Raw genomic sequence first — 17,070 nt, 5'->3', positions numbered from 1 at the left:
GATGGATAAATAAATAACACCTGTCTTCACAATTAAAACGGGCACAGAGCAACAGTCCATACGCTACAATGTATCATGAAAAAGCTAAAGTCCCGGTGATAAAAGCTTTAATGCACTGTTGTCCCTACTGTTTACAATTTCTGCTGCCATTTGTTTCTAAAAGGTATATTGTATGTGCCGCCTTATAAATATTCAAACTTACCATGTAACAATAATTTAGCCTACATTTAGGGTAAATTTAGCACCAGACTAACTGATCAATTCAGCTATCACGTCTTGTTATACCAGTTCAGTGATGTCAGCATGGACATTAATATGAACTTAACAGAGGTAAATTGCACATTATTATAATTAGACTATTTCCAAGCCTTAATTGATGATTTTAGAATTAGAATTATTTATATAACAAACTTTATTCAAAACCTGTTTAAGTTTAAAGACACGTGAAGCTGACCTCAACAAGGTGCGTCAGCTTCTACACAGACAACCCACACAGCATAGAAACACATTCAGACTGGCCAATACATCATGTCAGACACTGAGCGTATACGTCTTGTAACACCTCAAAATACATGATGAGTGAGAGGCGACCTGAGGACGTCCTCATGTCAGTGATGAAAATTTACAAACTTCCACCGCGTGGTGGCAATGTTAAGCCGGATAAAGGGTGTAGCCAATCATGTGAGCTGCATGAGTGACGTCGCAAAAAACTAACCAATGGGAGCGGAGCTGAGCGGATTGGAGTTTCCTGCTGTTGAGTTTGAATTTTCCAACCCAAACAGTCCGTGTGTCCGATAAAGAAGCATCGCGCCCAAAGTAAGTACGGCTATTCTGAGAGCTTACATTTTGCATGGTTCGTGAAAGATTTGTTTTTGCACGTTTTCCATTTCATAAGACATCTATAACTGTATCATTTGTAAACTAAATGTTAAATGGTTGTGTTTCGATGTTTATCTATTTAAAGCATTTTCAACAAAACTCAGTTATCGTTCTACCAAAGAAACTTACATTGCTTGGTTGTACTACTTTGTTCTTTTACTAAACTGTTTCAGGCTTTATTGTTATTAATAACGATAAATAAATAAATCTGTTTACGTTAACTACTGGTGTGGTGCTTCTGCTAACGTTAACGTTACACGCTGTTCTCACAATTAAAGCCTTAGTTTATTAAAACTAGTCAGACCACCACAACCTTGTTGTCCTCATTGCCAATGTAAATATTTATCTCGGACTAAAGTATCATAAATAACACGAATCTAATCATTGAATGTCAAAGTTACGACATTCTGTTGTGGCTAAAATAAGATATTAAAGGTTAAACTTGGTTTCATCACATGTCAATACACACGTAGATTATCGTCTGTACTTTTGGAACATATAATTATTCATTCGTTTATGTGTCAACTGTTCATCCATTGAACCTTCAATCAATGTGTTTTAGTCAGGTTATAAACCATGAGCTGGGCAGTGGAGGAGTGGAAAGATGGACTTCCAGGGAAAGCCCTGCAGAAGATCCAGGAGATGGAAGCCCAGCTGGACAAACTGAAGAAAGAGAAGACACAGAAGCAGTTTCAGCTGGACTCCTTAGAAGCTGCCCTACAAAAACAGAAACAAAAGGTCAGCATTTAAACTATTATGAATGCATTAATCAGTGTGTGTGGATGAATAGAATTATGTTTAGTTCTCCGACACAATCACTGAGGCAGCAGCACACCGATAAATTGGAGAAATGCTCATGTTAATGATTTATGTGTCTCTTTCCCAGTGTGACAGTGAGCGTACAGAGACCTCTGCTTTGAAAAGAGAACAACAATCTCTAGTAGAGTCATGTGACTCTCTGGAGAAAGCTCGTCAAAAGGCCGTCCATGACCTTGGAGTCAAAGAGCAGCAGGTTTGTGTCTGTTTTGAGAAAGAAAGGTATCTTGTTTAATATTCTCAGCATTAAGAAAAATTATTGTTAATGTATTAGTTTGCCAGAGGTAACTACAGAAAGCAAGCAGCAGGTTGTTGGGTTGATCTTGGTAAGGGGAAGTTCTGTTTTGTCTGTCTGATTATTTAGAGAATGATCAGTCTCAATTTCTCCTGCACCTAGGTGAGCTACCTGGAGGGTCAGCTTAGCTCATGTAAGAAAACCATAGAGCGACTGGAGCAGGAGCTCAAAAAGTGAGTTCAGTTATGATGTTTCATATAGTTGTATGCACAAATGTTAGTGGAAGTACCAATGAACACGCTTCAAATTCTTAAATGGCTTTTGGTGCTTTCTTTTTTGTTTCATTTATCTGCCCAGGTTTAAGAATGAGCTTGATCGTTCTCAGCCTGCCGGCTGTTCCTCCCTCTCCTCCTCCTCCTCTGAGCTGCAGCCCTACACTACACCACAGAAGAGCTTTGCAACCCCAGCATCGATCCCTTCCTACAGGCAGCAGGGTATTAGAATTTTCTTTTATCTTCTTTTACTTTCTTCTTTTATCTTCTTCCGAACATGTAATCTGTGAATGTGTTTCATAGACAATAGGCTGGAGGAGCTTCAGGAGAAGTATAACCACGAGGTAGAGGAAAGGAAACGGCTTGAAACTGAGCTCAAAGTCTTGCAGGTCAAAGTGAGTACCGGTATATTTTTTTTATTTGTCGTTTTGTGCTTAGTGTCTTTGTAGCTTTAACTTGTCCCCTGTCCTCTAGGTGTTGAATCAGTCATCAGTCGGTGTAAGCCACAAGGATATTGCTGCCCGCCAGGCTGGATCTTCTATATTCCCATGGCAATCACAGGATAGCACACACAGCCGCCACTCTCAGGAGGCAATTGAGACGCCTATGAAGAGGCGAGCAACGTCCCTGTGGGATGCCCATGAGGAGACACCAATCAAAACTAATATGCGGATGAGCTCTTCCAGAGTAGCACAGAGTCCCGGCGGATCCTCCCAACAGATGGAGCAGCTGAAGAGTCTTAACCAAGGTAGAATGTTGGTTTATTTTGCAATTAATAGTTATATTTTTACCATTTTATTTAGCATTTTTCCACTCTTATAATTCTTCATCAGAGCTGCGTGGGCGTGTGTCAGAGCTGGAGAGGATTATGTCCAATCAGGAGAAAGAAATTCGTATCCAAGCTTCCAAACTGCAAGAACTACAAACCCAACTAAACCAGGCCCGCAAAGACCTTACTGAACGGGACAGAGACCTGACCAAGACCAGCCATGAGCTGAATCAAGCCACAGACAGACACCAGCAGGCTCTGGCTAAGGTATTATCTGAGTTTTAAAAAAAAAAGTAGGAGAAGCATTTTGACGATTGGAAGAGATGATTAAAATGTTGCTGTGTTGTTTTTAGTGTTCATCAGTTGAGCAGAAGTTGAAGCAAGTCACAGAGGAGATGAATTGCCAGAGGCACAATGCTGAAAGCAGCAGACAAGCTCTAGAGCAGAAACTCAAGGACCAAGAAAGAGCCAGTCAGAAGGTGTCGTATCATTGTTGGTTTAGGTGTTATTAAAGATGAAAAATCTGGTTGTATCTATATGTAAATGAACTAATCATTATATTTTACATAGGAACTTGCCCAGCTTCAGAGTTCCCATCAGGCTTTGGACCAACAGCTGAACCAGACCAAAACCAAGCTAACGCAAGAAATCCAACACTCCAAAAAAGACTACAATGTGCTGCAGGCTGACATGGAGAAGGTACATTTGTAACACTGGTGCAAATTCCCTGTTGTTACTGTAAAAATGGGATTTTATTCTGAAAAATACACTTATAAAATTATGGCATTTATCTTTAACTTTTGTGTCACATTTTCCAGATGTGTTTCCAGAAGAGTCAGGTGGAGAAGGAGATAGAGGAGCAGAGACAGAAACTGCTGAGGTCAGAACAAAGTCTGCAGGCCTGTCAGACCAAAGAGCAGGACGTCCGCAAGAAAATGGAGGTGAGTTGATAGTTGAACATGAAACATGGAACACAAGTTTAACAATTCTTTTAGTATGTCTCCTGATGGATGTGTCATGTCCCTTCATGTTTACCTACCCCTCCAGGAGCTGCAGAAAGAGAAGAACAGTGTGACCGTCCAGCTGGACACGAGTAGCAGGCGTCTAAATCAGCTGGAGGAAGAGAAGAAGAGCTCGGAACAGAGCCTCAAACGCACCCAGGGACTGTTAGATGATCTCAAAGGTAGATTAGTATTAGCGAATTAAAGAGGTTGGTTAGAGAATTCCCTGAGGTTGTTTTAGTGTTTAACTAAATTGTCTGTTGGTTCTTCAGCCAAATCTGAAGGACAGGCAGATGAGCTGAAAAAACTACAATCAAAACTGGAGCAGCAGACTCAGGCGTCAGCACAAGAGCTGGAAAACCTGAAGAAAGTGCTTTCTGATGCACAGACCAAAAATGACAGGTAAACAGGGTTTTTCTGGAAATGGAAAGATTCTCAGGCTGAACTACTGAACTAATTTGCTTTTTAATCATTGTGAATATTTTTACATTGTAGATCTCAGACTGAACTGCAGCAACAGCAGCAGGCAATGGAACCACTGAGCCAGAGGGTGATAGTCTTGGAGAAGGAGAGCCAAGAACTGAAATCCAATCTGACTCAGAGCCAAACTGAGTGTGCAAAACTGAAACAAGAACATCAAACTTTGCTAGAGTGGAAAACGGAAAAGGAGACCTTAATTAATGAAACTGAAGCAGTGCAAAAAGAATTCACTGACAAAATTAATAACTTGGAGAGCAACCTCATCTCACTGAAGGAGTCTAACGATGAACTAAGGGTAAGGTGTTTTGTGTACGGTTTAACAACAGTACGCTTTAAGTAGAAAAATGCACACCCTGAATATATTTTGTGTCATTGCAGAGGAAGTTGGTGTGTGTTGAGGGAGACAAGGCCACTCTGTGTGCTCAAATGGATTCCTTGAAGGGAGAACTCCTCATCAAGAGCACAGAGTTGGAGGAGAAAGAGCATCAGTACAAGGAGCTTCAGTCTCAGGCCTCTGAGGCTGGACAGAAGCACACAAAAGACCTGGAGAACGTGGGCATGCAGGTGGCTCAGCTTGAATCACAGGTGATTGATAGTGTTTGCAGTGTTTAATGTAATAACCATTTTTCAGTAGTAAGTAACGTGATCAATAGATCAATACTGATCTATCAATAGATAAATCAGCACTTGTTGAATAACTGGCTTGTTTGTCTTAACAGATCAAAGATCTGCAGCTGCAGTTGCAAAGGGAAACTTCCCGAGCAGACCTTTCTGAAAAATCAAACACAGAGCTACAGAAGGAGAACCAGGTAGCCTGCGACTTGGTCCGCTCCAAAGACCAGCTGTTAGACCTGCACCAGGCTGAGATCAGCCAGCTGAAGGAAAGTCTCACCCAGGCCACTGCACAGCAGGAGGAGCAAAGTGCCAGGTAGGTCCTGTTCACCCAACTCCAACCATCCAAGGCTTTTCTGGACCTTATTGTTTTTTGTCATGGTGAGTAATGCACCGATGATAAGTTGATTTCAACATTATTTAATTTATTTTAGGCTGATGGAGGAAAAGGCAGCCCTAATGAAACAGTGCGAGGAGAGTGTTTCAGCAAAGGCAGAAGAGACTGAGAGCATCAGGCTGAAGATGGAGGAGGCCCAACAAGAGCTGCAGCTCACCAAAAACCAGGTCTGTTATTGATACGAGCAATGAAGGTGTTCTGATCTCTCAAACAAACACACCCAATTTTAATAGTCATGATTTTTTTTGTTCTTGTTTTAGGTCAGTTCCATGGAGCAGTTGCTGAAGGTTCAGGAGCAACTAGGGGCTAAGTTGCAGAAACAAATTAAGACAATGACAGATGAGGAAGAGGAGCTCAGAACGATGTACAAGAAAAAATCTGAAGAACTCCATCAGTTGGAGAGGGAGCTGAAGGATCAGCAGAGTCTGACACAAGAGAAGGAGAAGCAGCTCAGAGAGGCTGAAGTTTACATTTCATCTGTGGAGAAACAAAAAGCAGAGCTGGAAAATGCAGTTCAAGAGATGAAGAAAGAAGCACAGGTAAAAAAAAAAGAATGTTGTTTCTACACATCATGATGTAATTCTGAATTATTCTGTCTACAATACAATACCTATTATTCTGACAATGACAAATTTAATTGTTTTTTTGTGAAGGTCCTCCACCGTGAGCAGACTGAAAAGACGAACACTCTGCTCGAGCAGATTTCATCACTGGAAGATAAAGTAACTGCGAACAAAGACGCAGCAGAGAAGCTGCCTGTCCTGAAGAATGAACTGGATTCAGTCCGCCTGTCCCACGCTGACCTTAAAATATCTATACAAGCTCTTGAAGAGAGTCACTCCTCCATAACTGTCATTAAGTCCAACTTGGAGAACACTCTGGCGGAGAAAACCACACTGATCTCTGCTTTGGAAAAAGAGATAAAAGATCTGACAGAGAGTCGTGCTTCAGAGATTGAAAGTTTAGTCAACAAAGAAAAAACACTGAAGGAGCAGCTCGAAGCATCAAAGAAATCGTTAACTGTTTCCAAATCAGAAATGAGTACTTGGCGGGAAGAGATCAAAACCATGAAGGCGACTCTGTCTGCTGCCTCATGCGGCTTAGAGGAAAGAGACAACATGATAAAGAGTCTGAAGGAGAAGTTGAATAAAGAAGAGGCAGCGCATGCTAAAACCTCAGAGCTTCTGAAAGAGAAGGTCGTCAGCATGAACAAAATAAAGGTTGGTGACTGAGTTTTTATGTTTGAAGCTTTGCACGTTTCTTCTTGGTGAAGTAAATGATAAAATATGATCTCAGTGTGTTATAAGTCTTTTTTTATTTATCTTTCCTCTTTCAAGGTTCAGATGGAAATGCTGCAGATGGACATTGAGGACAATGAGACAGCCATGACCACTTTTGACAGTCAGGTGGAGGAGCTGAAGGGAACTGTAGAGTCACTGGAGGCTCAGCTTACTCAGAACCAGATCCAGATGTCTGATATGGAGGCAAAGCTGGAGGAAAGCAAAGCCCAGGTTTGGCCACAATTTCTGACTCATCTCAGACAGCCACAGTTAAAGAAAGCACCCCTCTGATTACAGTGTCGTTTTAATCTTCAGGTTTCTGTTTTGGAAAACCGCTTAGACGACGTCCTGTCTCAAAACTCTGAGCTGGAGACAAAGTATGTCACAGCTAAGGAGGAGTTATTGGAAAGAAGTGTTGAACTATCTCGCCTGGAAGAGGATGTTGCCAAACGAAACCAGCTGGAAGATAGCATTGCTTCATTACAGTCAAAACTCAGTCAGGTGACACAAGAAAGCACCAAGTTAGAGACAACTCTTAGGCAAACCATTCAAGAAAAAGACAGCGAACTCAGCCGGTTATCCGAGGAAAAAGACAACCTTCAGACTTCTCTGAAACAGTTAATGGGCGACAAAGAGCAAGCTGCTGCTGAAATTATCCAAGTAAATGCAGAGAAGAAACTGCTGGAGGACAGAGCAGACAGACTGTCTGAAGAGAACAAACAGTTGCACACAAGTGTTTGTCAGTTAACTGAAGAGAAGCAGCAAACAGAGGCAGAGGGAGTCAAATCAGTCCTAAGTCGGGTCATTGAAGAAAAATCTCAGCTAGAGGAGGGAAAAATCCAACTTGAGGACAAAGTGTGTATATTAACCTCTGAGAAAAAGGACTTGGTCACCAACTTGGATCAAGTGCAAGAGGAAAAGGTTCAACTGGAGTTTAACTTCAGTCAGCTACAGTCTAGTTTGAATCAAGTAACTGAAGAGAAGCTGCAGTTACAGGAAAAGCATCAAGAGGAGGTGTTTGCTCTCAGAGAGGAGAACGAGTGTGTCCAGCGCTCCCTCCTTTCATCAGAACAGGAGTGCCAAAAGCTCAAGGAGGAGCTTGAGATGAGGAATGAGAGGACAGGGCAGTCTGAGGCAGAGCAGGCTGAATTGCACCAGAATCTAGCGGCCCTACAGAAGGAGCTGACTGTGTTCAAGCAGCAGTATAGTTCACTTCTGGAACAGGTGGAACGACAGCACATCCAAATTCAGCAGTTCTCAGAAGCACAGCAGGCCCCAAACCCACCAGAAGAAACCAGTCCCATGGAGTCTGAGGAGGCCGAGGTAGTTGGTGAGTGTACACCATGAAAGGCTGCTTATACTTTCTTTGAATACATGTATTTATGTTTTATTAACTAATGCTTTTATTAGTGGGAGCTGCAGGACTGATTGATGAAGAGCCAGCACTTGAAATAAGCACAAGTACCAATACTGAGCCCCTTCAAGTAAAGGAACAGCTGCTGGTATCTGAACTGAGCCAACTTTCTCACCAGACTGAAAACTCTTTCAGGTACAATACTCAGCAGAAATGTACAGTTGTGTTCCATTTTGTGAATAGATAATATGATGAAATATCTCATCCTCCCTAGTAGTGAGACAGAGCTGGTGTTCACTGAGTCAGAGAGGATCCAGGAAGGATTAGAGGAGGAATGTGCAGCCGATGTGAAGGAAATGCAGAGCAAGGATGAGGAACAGCTACTCCAGCAACAGGTAGATAACGGTTATTACGAGTGTACTACACTCGGCCATGATGCTGCTGTGGGGTTCACTTGGCCCAAAGATGCTTTTTTGATTTGTCACTAGAGAATGTAATATTCAATAATAAATACAGTAAGAAATATTTTTGTAAACAACTTATAACGATCCACGGTTTAAACTTCAGGTAAGAAATGAAATCTTCATATAAACATGCTTTTTTGTAGGTGTGTCTTCATTGTTGTTGTTTTTTTGTTTTACAGATTTCTGAAGATGGCTGTAGTTGCAGAGACAGTGTTGAAAATGAGGCTGATGCCTGTGACACATCTGTACAATCCTCCTCCCTGAGTGAGAAGAGCGGACAGAATTACCCTGGTAGGTTATCCAATGTGCCAAAATGCCAAAAAATAAAAGAGAGACTACTGAGGTTACTGACCCATGAGATCACAAACACACGTCTGTCTATTGGTAACAGGTTCACCCCAAGTACAAGACAACCTAAAGGACATTATTAATAAACAAGGAAATGAACTTGAGACTCTCCGTTCTGAGTTTGACCTTCTGAGCTCTGACCTCGAGCTGAGAAAAGAGCTAAACTCTGAACTGGAAGTCCAAATTCAAAACTTGGAGAGGAAACTTCATGCTGCCGAGGAGGAGGCTCGTGATGCAGCTTGTCAGCTCCAAATCGCTCTGGAGGCCAGGAAAGGCCATGATGATGAAGTAAGAGGAAGAAATGCCAAACATTTCAGTGTCTGTGTCATAATGGGATTCTTTATATTAATACTGTGTGTTCATATTTAGTTGATCCAGCTGGTGGAAGAGAAGGAGACATTAACTCTACAACTGCAGACAGCTAAATGCCAGCTGACTGATGTTATGGAGATGCTAGAAGGACTCGAAATGGCCAAAGGCATGTGTTTTTCTTAAATCATGAATTATTAATCTCACAATGCAGACTCAGTCTTTAACTCTAAGAAGTTAAATGCTTGGCAAACAGTGGTATTGTACTTTGATCAGACTTTTTGTTTGGTTCTGTAGGCGGATGGGACGAGAAGTTTCTTCAGCAGGAGATTGAATTAAAGAGAGTTCGCTCTGAAAAAGCTAACTTGGAGCAGCACATTCTGGGGATGGAGTCTGAGCTGGAGACCATGCAGGTGGAGAAGACCAGACAGCAGGAGGAGAAGGAGACACAGAAGAGGACTTGTTCCGGCATGGAGCAGCAGATAGAAGCACTGATGACAGAGGTTAGTGAGAAAACATCAAAATACTACAAAGTAAAATACGAAGTGCTATTTAACCAGTCTGACTCTTTCCCCAGACAACAACGCTTCGATCTGAGCTTGTGTCTTGCACTGAAGAGCGAGATGAGTTGACCTGGTCATTAGGCCAGTGGAGAGAGAAAGTCAACAGCCTAGAGAAAACTAATAGTGACACCAGAAACCTAATTTCCATCCTGGAGGACGACATCAAAGCAGGAAGGAAGGAATATGAAGCCCTGCAAAACAGCATGGGGAAAGTGAAGACGGAGAGGCAACAGGTACACATGTGGAGAGGCTGGGTTGTTTTTTTACATGTTACACATCAGGTCATTGTACGCTTTAAGAGTGGAGAATTAGGTTTACAGTGGAGCTCTGCATTGGCTATCAGGGCCTAGTGACTTTATATCTTTTAGAAATGGCCTGAAGCTTCATGTTGTGGTCTCCACTATTAGTTTTAGTATTAAATCTGTAACTTACTGTCTTTTTTCTTGTTCTTTCACATAAAGCTCCTGGAGCAGGTTAAGGTCCTGGAGCAGGCGGTCTCTCAACAGTGTGGAGAAAAAGAAGAGCTCATTGGTCATCTTAATCAAATAAAGGAAGATCACAATTCTGCCAGTCAAAGCACTGAGTCCATGGTCGGCAAGATACAGGTGAATCAAAAGCATCCCTTTTTAAAGACAGAAAGGTGACCAAATCTGCCTCATCTATGAAATATAATGTTGAAAAAACATTGAAACCTTGCTGTTGAAACCTTGTCAGAATTAATTTGCTTATGTTATTAGAGAAGTTGTCTTTGATGCATCTTCCTTACCACCCTTCCTGTTTTTCTTCTGTTTTCTCAAGGCTTTAGAGGGAGAAGTGTCTCGCCTTTCACAGTCTCTTGAGTCGTCTCTACTAGAAAAAGGAGAGATCGCCTCTCGCCTAAACTCCACACAAGATGAGGTACAGCAGATGAGGACTGGTATTGAGAAGCTCCAGGTCCGCATTGAGTCAGATGAGAGGAAGAAAAAGAAGATGGGAGAGCTGCTCAAAGGTGATTCTTTAAAAACAATATAATCTGTATAACTGCATGAGGTTTTTAGGATGCAATCTAAATGTGACTTTAAATGTTTGTAGCTGCGCAGAGAAAGTGTGACTCACTGCAAGACCGCATTGATGCCCTGGAGCGAGAGAAGGAGGATGTGGAGCAAAGTCTAGAAGAAGCTGTGCTGCAGGTATTCCTGTCACAAATATTCAAACAGTCCAAAAATAACCATTACCTCTGCCTTTATTGCCTGACAGCTAATTTGATATTCTGCTCTACAGGCTGAAACCGCCAAAGCTGAGCTAGAGGAGGAAATGAGAAAGGTACATTCAGAGTTAGTGAATAGTGTTTAGCTATTTAATGTCTCTTGTGTCATTTTCCTCATGGTTTAATAGTATAACATGAATGATGCTGTAAGCAAAGCAAAATTATTAATATTAATCAGATTGCTCTTTGTTCCCTCTTTTTTTCCAACTTTATTTTATCTTACTTCCCTTTATAAACTGTTACCTGTCTTAGGTGGAGGAGGAGAAGAACGAGCTTAGTGAGAAACTGTCAGAACTCTCTGCTACATTAGACAACCTAAGAACTGAGAAGGAACATTTGGAGAAACAGCTGGAAAACAAAAACAGGGAGATTGAGGAACTTAAGGCTGCTAAGGAGGAGCTAGAGAAGGGATTAGAGCAGGCAGAGGTAGGCAGAAGAGAGGAAGAGAAAAAGCAAAAATCCAGAGTAGAAGAGCTGGAGAAAGGAATGAGAGAGGAAGCTCAGAGACAAGTCAGACAGGTTGATGACCTCCAGGCACAGCTGGCAGCATCTAAGCAGAGAGAGGTTTTACTTGAACAGAAGAACACAGAAAAAGAAGAAGAGAACGAGAGGATGCAGTCTCTGTTGGTAGAAATGGAGAAGGAGAAGGAGGGTCTGTTGACATCTCTCCAGGAGCAGCAAGCAGAAGGAGAGAGGCTCCGTTTCCAGGAAGAGGAGCGGGGGACGGAAAGAAACAATCTAAGCACCCATATAGAGGCTTTAGAAGAAGAAATAAAGGAGCTTAAAACAAACATAAAAGCTAAAGAGGAAGAAAGAGAGGCTTGGCAAAAGGAGAGGGAGGAGGAAGCAGTTCAAAGACAAGTGACAGCAAATTCCATCTCATGTATTATAGCAGAGAAAGAACAGATAAAAGAAGAAAATGGACGACTGATAAAGGAACAAGAGAAATTGCACTTGACCCTGAAATCCTTAGAAGAAGACAAAGAGAGCTTGCGCCGTAATTTGGAATCTGTGCAAGAAGAGAGAGACAGACAAGATCAGGAGAAAAGTGTGTCAAACGATGAAAAGGAACATCTTCAGTCTGGCCTTGCTTTAATAGAAAAGGAGAAACAGGACTTGCAACAAGATCTTTCTTCATTAAGGCAGGAGAATGAGAGGATGGAGGAGGAGAAACAGAAGTTAGAAACTGAAAAACAACAACTGCAGTCCTCCCTCTCTTTAATTGAAGAAGAGAAAATGAAGCTATCTTCAGCTCTGTCTTCACTGGAACAAGAGAAGCAACAAACACAAGAAGAGAAGCAGAATCTGGCGGAAGAACAGGAGAGGCTTCAGGCAGCCGTGGCCTCAATGGAGAAGGAACTAGAGGCACAAAAGTTGTCCCTCTCACAGCTCAGTGAGCAGGTATGTGGGGACACAGATGGGTTTATTTTCTCTAAATTAAAACTTGGCACATAATATTGTCTAACCAGCAAAGTGGGTATTTCCAGGTGTCCGAGTTGACATCTCGTGCCGCTCGTCTGTCTAAAGAGAGAGACTCTGCCCTGGGCAAGATGAATCTATGGATAAAGACCTGCAAACAGCTGGAGGAGGAGAAGCAAATGTTGTTGAAAAGCTCAGGTGTGCACACAGCTTAACATTATGTTTGAAATGTTTAGCCGATAATATTTTTCTAACGTCCTCATTTGAATGTTTCAGGTGATGAAAAGAACAATGAAGAGGCGGAGGCTGTGGTGAACCAGCTGAGGTTGGAGGCAGAGGAGAAAAAGAAAGACATGGAAGCTCTGGAGACAGCCCTGGAGAAGAAAAAGACAGAGGCTGAGGAGAGACTGGTGGAGTCACAAGAAAAAAACAAACAGGTGCAGGAACTTATGGCAGCCCTTGATGCAAAGAAGACGGAAATAGAGGAGAAGGAGGGAGAGCTGCAGGAGACGAAGACCGAGTTGGATGAACTGAACAAAGTTCTGGAGGAGAAAAGCCAAGAGGCAGATGAGAGCATGGATAAATACTGCAGCCTGATGATTAAAGTCCACAAACTGGAAGAGACAAATGATGCACTGAAAACTCGACTGGAACAGATCACTGCTGGCCAGCGTGCTAATGAAGCTAACAGCTCTAATAACCGCCGGCACTCGGGAAGGAAGTCTTCTTCCACATACCAGGAACATGACAACACTGAAAACATGGCTCCTTCAGTAACTCCAAGGTCTCCTCAGGGGTCCACAGCCGGGAAACGTGGTCACCGTGACATTAGTGACAAAGACACTGCCCAGGAGGCCCTGCACAACCTGACAAAAAAAATCAAAGCCAACACCGTGACTACACCCAAACCAAGAGCTGAACAGGAAGAGGAGTTCAGACCAGAGGGACTTCCTGAGCTGGTTAAAAAAGGTGAGTGTTTTGACCCAATAAACCCAATAAAGCCCACTGTACTTTCTCATGTGATTTTCACTGACCATAGGTTAGGAATTGTATAAGAATAAAAACTGACTGTAAAAATTAAGCCATGTTTTGTCCTGAAGGGTTTGCTGATATTCCTCTGGGCGAGGTCAGTCCGTTTATCATGAGGAGAACCACAGCCAAGCGCTGCAGTCCTCGGTTGGCTTCCAGACATTCTGTACCTGATTGCAAGGTGAGCTTCTTCCACTTTTACACACACTCCTCTTCTTGTCCTCTACAGCCTCATAAAACACATTAGTCAGTTTGCACATTGCCTGTTACAATCTCTGCCGTATGCAGTGTAAACATATCAATATATTTACTACACTACAATATATTACTTTCTCTGTGACAGTTATGTGGGATATGTCTGACTGCCCCACATTTCATTCTCAAGCTGATGGCTTCAGTAAACTGGTCTAATTGTTAGTTAAAGTGTTAGTCACCACCTGTGCTGCTTTCATAAGGAGAATAGCGCTAACAATAATAAACCTAATGGGGTAAGTATGTATTTAGGTGGGTGACGGGACACTTTTCACACACCCTGTTTAATGTAGATCATCAAGTCTAACTCACTAACTAATTGCAGAACTTCTTTCTCCAACCAAGCCACTCAGAAACTAGCAGTAGGCAGGGTAACAATGGCTTGACTCATATGTTACTATCACTCACAGTCACGAGAGAGCCGGGTCGTAGTTTTGCAGTTTTATTTGTTAGTTGCTCGACATCCATAACATCTCCATTACGGCACATTCAAGCTTCTCTTGAATTCCTCTTATAAGCCGATATGTAACAGTCCACAGATGACACTTCTTAACTAATGATAGAACAGTAACATATCTTGCAATAACGGTCAAAAACCTTTTTTGCTCCAACCTTGCACTGCTGCTAATCTAACTTTTTACTTGTATGACTGCTGTACTGAGTCAGTGCGCATGTGCAGTGTCATTCAGGTACTACACAAAAAATGGGAAAGTAAGCAATACCATCATCACACCCAAATATTAACATAAAAACATTCTATAAGCATGCAACAAACATTTAAGAACCTGAACCCTGTATTGGCTCCTACACTAACGTTGATGGTTGGTGAGTGTTACCACTGCATTCGGTCTGAACTAAGACTTGTTTTCATTTGTTTAACAACTAAAGCAAAAACATCCAGGTTAGTATGCATGCATTAGTTCATCTTGCTGGGCCCCTAATCCCTCATAGGATTTCCGGACCCCCTTCTCACCGGTGGGTCACTCAAGGTCAGTGAGTCACTCAAAGTCAGTGGATTTAAAGGATTCAGGTCAAAGGAGAAAGAAAGAAATGTCTTTGTTTGACTCAGCCTTAGTTGTACAACTAAAGTGCTGCTGCCAGATAACCCTAATTTCTTTCATTCATAAATGTGTCCCACTTAACGTTCGGCTATGCTTGTTTCTTATCTCACCCTCCAGAGTCCCTCTGCTGGGATGGCTTCATGTCTTACCCCAGGAAGTGAGCAGAAGCCTCTGCAACGGTCACAGAGTTTACTGAGGACACCCGAGCAGAAAGAGCAGCAACCTACAAAAGAAACGGCTCAACAAGACAACTGTCACGTCCAGTAGATCAGTGCACACACACAGACTTGCACTTAAAACATTTATTCATTTAAATATACACATGCACATCACAGAAATACATTATCACTTCATGTTAAGGAAAAACATATGCAGACCATTTAAAGACACTCCCACCAGTGAGTTTTATAATGCACCTTTTGTTTTTGGTGGTAGGGGGCATTTCTGTCAAATCACTTCCTTTCATGGCTTCAAAAGACTTTGCTGCTTTACCTGTTCACTCTTTGATAGTAGCAGGAAGTCAAGAGAAGTTACTTAAAACATTAACACATGTAGGATTGGTTTTTGTTGCTGAACATAAATTAGTTGGGTGTTTTCACCACTGTCACATTTACATTACATGTCTTTGTAGTCTTTTGTATAGTTGTTGGTGTATCTGTGAGAAATATTTTTTATGTAGATCTCAGCAGTCAGCTTTGCTCCTTTCATCTATTCGTCCTGTAACATATAATTCACCTGAACGCTAATGGCAGCTAAGAGTTTGTAGATTGTCTCCAACTGTTTTTATATTTTCTTGACTTTTTTTTTTTAGTTTATGGCAAAACAAATCTGACAAATCATTTTTGTTTTGTCTCACTAATATTTGTTTTTGCTTTTATTTAGGAATAGATCAGTCTTATTAATCATTGTAAATAGTTCATTATGCAAAATAGCTTTTTTACTAAACATGTTTTAACTCCATTCCAACTTGTCTGGTCTCTTTGTCTCATGCATATGAGAGCCCTGTTTTTCTGCTGCAGTTTTCTGAATGTAGTTCAGTACACTGTCACCACAAGGGGGAGAGCGAGAGCCACGTGAGGAGAAGTTAGTCACTGAAGGGAATTAAAGACCATTTTATAGGGTTACAAAGTTCAGAGGGGTAACTGAAAAACACAATTAATTTACCTCAGGCAACCTTTGTGTGCACCTTTTTAATAATGCAACATTTGATACAGACAAATATTAAAAGCACACTTAAAGATTAGAATCATCAGCGATTCTATAGATTCTGCAGAGATTCTATAGAATTATCACAGATGATTCATAGAATCACAGCAGAGTTATTTACACTGTGTAAACTTTGTGCATTTATTGGGAAACAAGGTTTTCTCCTGATGGAGAGGAAATCATACAGTGATTCTGAATGGCTTTATTAGGTTGTCTGTGAACTGCTGGTTTGTATCAGTCATATCAAGAGTTATTTACACAATGTAAACTTGGATTAAGTGATTAGACACATGTACATTTGGAAATTATTTTTATTGATTTATACAAAATAAGACATGATCAGCAGAGCAGCAGTAGAAACTAACTTTAAGAAGCCTTAGAGACTGCATTGAGTTTAAAGAAATGTAAACTCAGTGATGCTAAGCAAAATGATTGAACCTACAGTATCAATAATCATGTCATTAGATGCCTTTCAATAGCATTTCTGGTTATTTCACACAGGTTCCCCTCTTTAGACTGACAGAGCTTCTCTGTGCAGACAGTCAGGACTGCTCTTCCTCTATTTACAGTTCTAATTCTATAAGCTGTTGATCAACTTTTTGTGAGCGTAGTTTTTTTTGTCATGGTCTTGCTATGTTGGTTGAGATGGGGTTGTGAGGAGGTTTAAGGTGTGGACTCCTTCCTTGTTTGGTTATTGTTCTTGCAGTGCACACTGCTTCTTCCTTCCTGCCTCCATCAGGTGCTCCTGCAGGTCTGTGACAGACACACCAGGTGTTTCACAGCTGCTGTTTTCAGTGGTTTGATTCCCCTCAGAGTGTCCTTCCTGGGAACAGTGGCTGATGTAAATGTCAAAAATGATTAGTAGGATCTGTTTCTGAGTGAACCTTCGCAGCGTGTCTGAGGAACACTGCTTTGGATCAATAGCATTGATCGTCTCTTTAGACATTAGAATCAGAGGTAATGGTGTGTGCCGACCTTTTAACCTCTTGTTCAGCTAAGGCCGTTTGAAGACACATTAAGAAAGCACATATGACACATCAGTGTTAAGCATATGTTGATCAAAGGCAGTTGAATCAAG

General features: G+C 41.6%; 1 protein-coding gene across 2 annotated transcripts; it reads left to right on the top strand.

Annotated features, from left to right (window-relative positions):
* Positions 1-703: 703 nt before the first annotated feature.
* Positions 704-15,532, top strand: cenpf (centromere protein F). Of its 2 annotated transcripts, none has more exons than XM_028401902.1 (37): positions 704-816; positions 1,442-1,617; positions 1,766-1,891; positions 2,093-2,163; positions 2,288-2,424; positions 2,506-2,597; positions 2,677-2,950; positions 3,036-3,238; positions 3,325-3,450; positions 3,542-3,670; positions 3,790-3,912; positions 4,019-4,154; positions 4,245-4,374; positions 4,468-4,747; positions 4,831-5,037; positions 5,172-5,380; positions 5,499-5,628; positions 5,722-6,000; positions 6,115-6,681; positions 6,799-6,972; positions 7,057-8,071; positions 8,152-8,290; positions 8,373-8,490; positions 8,739-8,850; positions 8,951-9,195; positions 9,277-9,385; positions 9,514-9,719; positions 9,794-10,012; positions 10,241-10,384; positions 10,578-10,767; positions 10,851-10,948; positions 11,040-11,081; positions 11,278-12,426; positions 12,513-12,642; positions 12,721-13,413; positions 13,545-13,654; positions 14,904-15,532. In XM_028401902.1, exons 2-37 carry the CDS (start codon positions 1,456-1,458, stop codon positions 15,051-15,053), a joined length of 8,424 nt encoding a protein of 2,807 aa, XP_028257703.1. In that variant the 5' UTR covers positions 704-816; positions 1,442-1,455; the 3' UTR covers positions 15,054-15,532. The 2 variants fall into 2 exon arrangements, with proteins under 2 accessions (XP_028257703.1, XP_028257702.1); XM_028401901.1 differs by having other exon boundaries at positions 8,370-8,490.
* The last annotated feature ends 1,538 nt before the right edge of the window (positions 15,533-17,070 follow it).

Source organism: Parambassis ranga, chromosome 3 (assembly GCF_900634625.1).
Source record: "Parambassis ranga chromosome 3, fParRan2.1, whole genome shotgun sequence".
Taxonomy (NCBI): Eukaryota; Metazoa; Chordata; class Actinopteri; family Ambassidae; genus Parambassis; species Parambassis ranga.
The sequence above is the reverse complement of the archived record's forward strand: the minus strand, read 5'-3'. Positions and strand labels throughout refer to the sequence as shown.

What these genes read in the sequence shown, in the direction of transcription:
- cenpf (XM_028401901.1), top strand. Translation starts at nt 1,456, where the DNA reads ATGAGCTGGGCAGTGGAGGAGTGGAAAGATGGACTTCCAGGGAAAGCC. An exon ending in ACCAGCAGGCTCTGGCTAAG is followed by an intron (nt 3,239 to 3,324) that starts GTATTATCTGAG and finishes TGTTGTTTTTAG; the next exon opens with TGTTCATCAGTTGAGCAGAA. An exon ending in TGCAGCTCACCAAAAACCAG is followed by an intron (nt 5,629 to 5,721) that starts GTCTGTTATTGA and finishes TTCTTGTTTTAG; the next exon opens with GTCAGTTCCATGGAGCAGTT.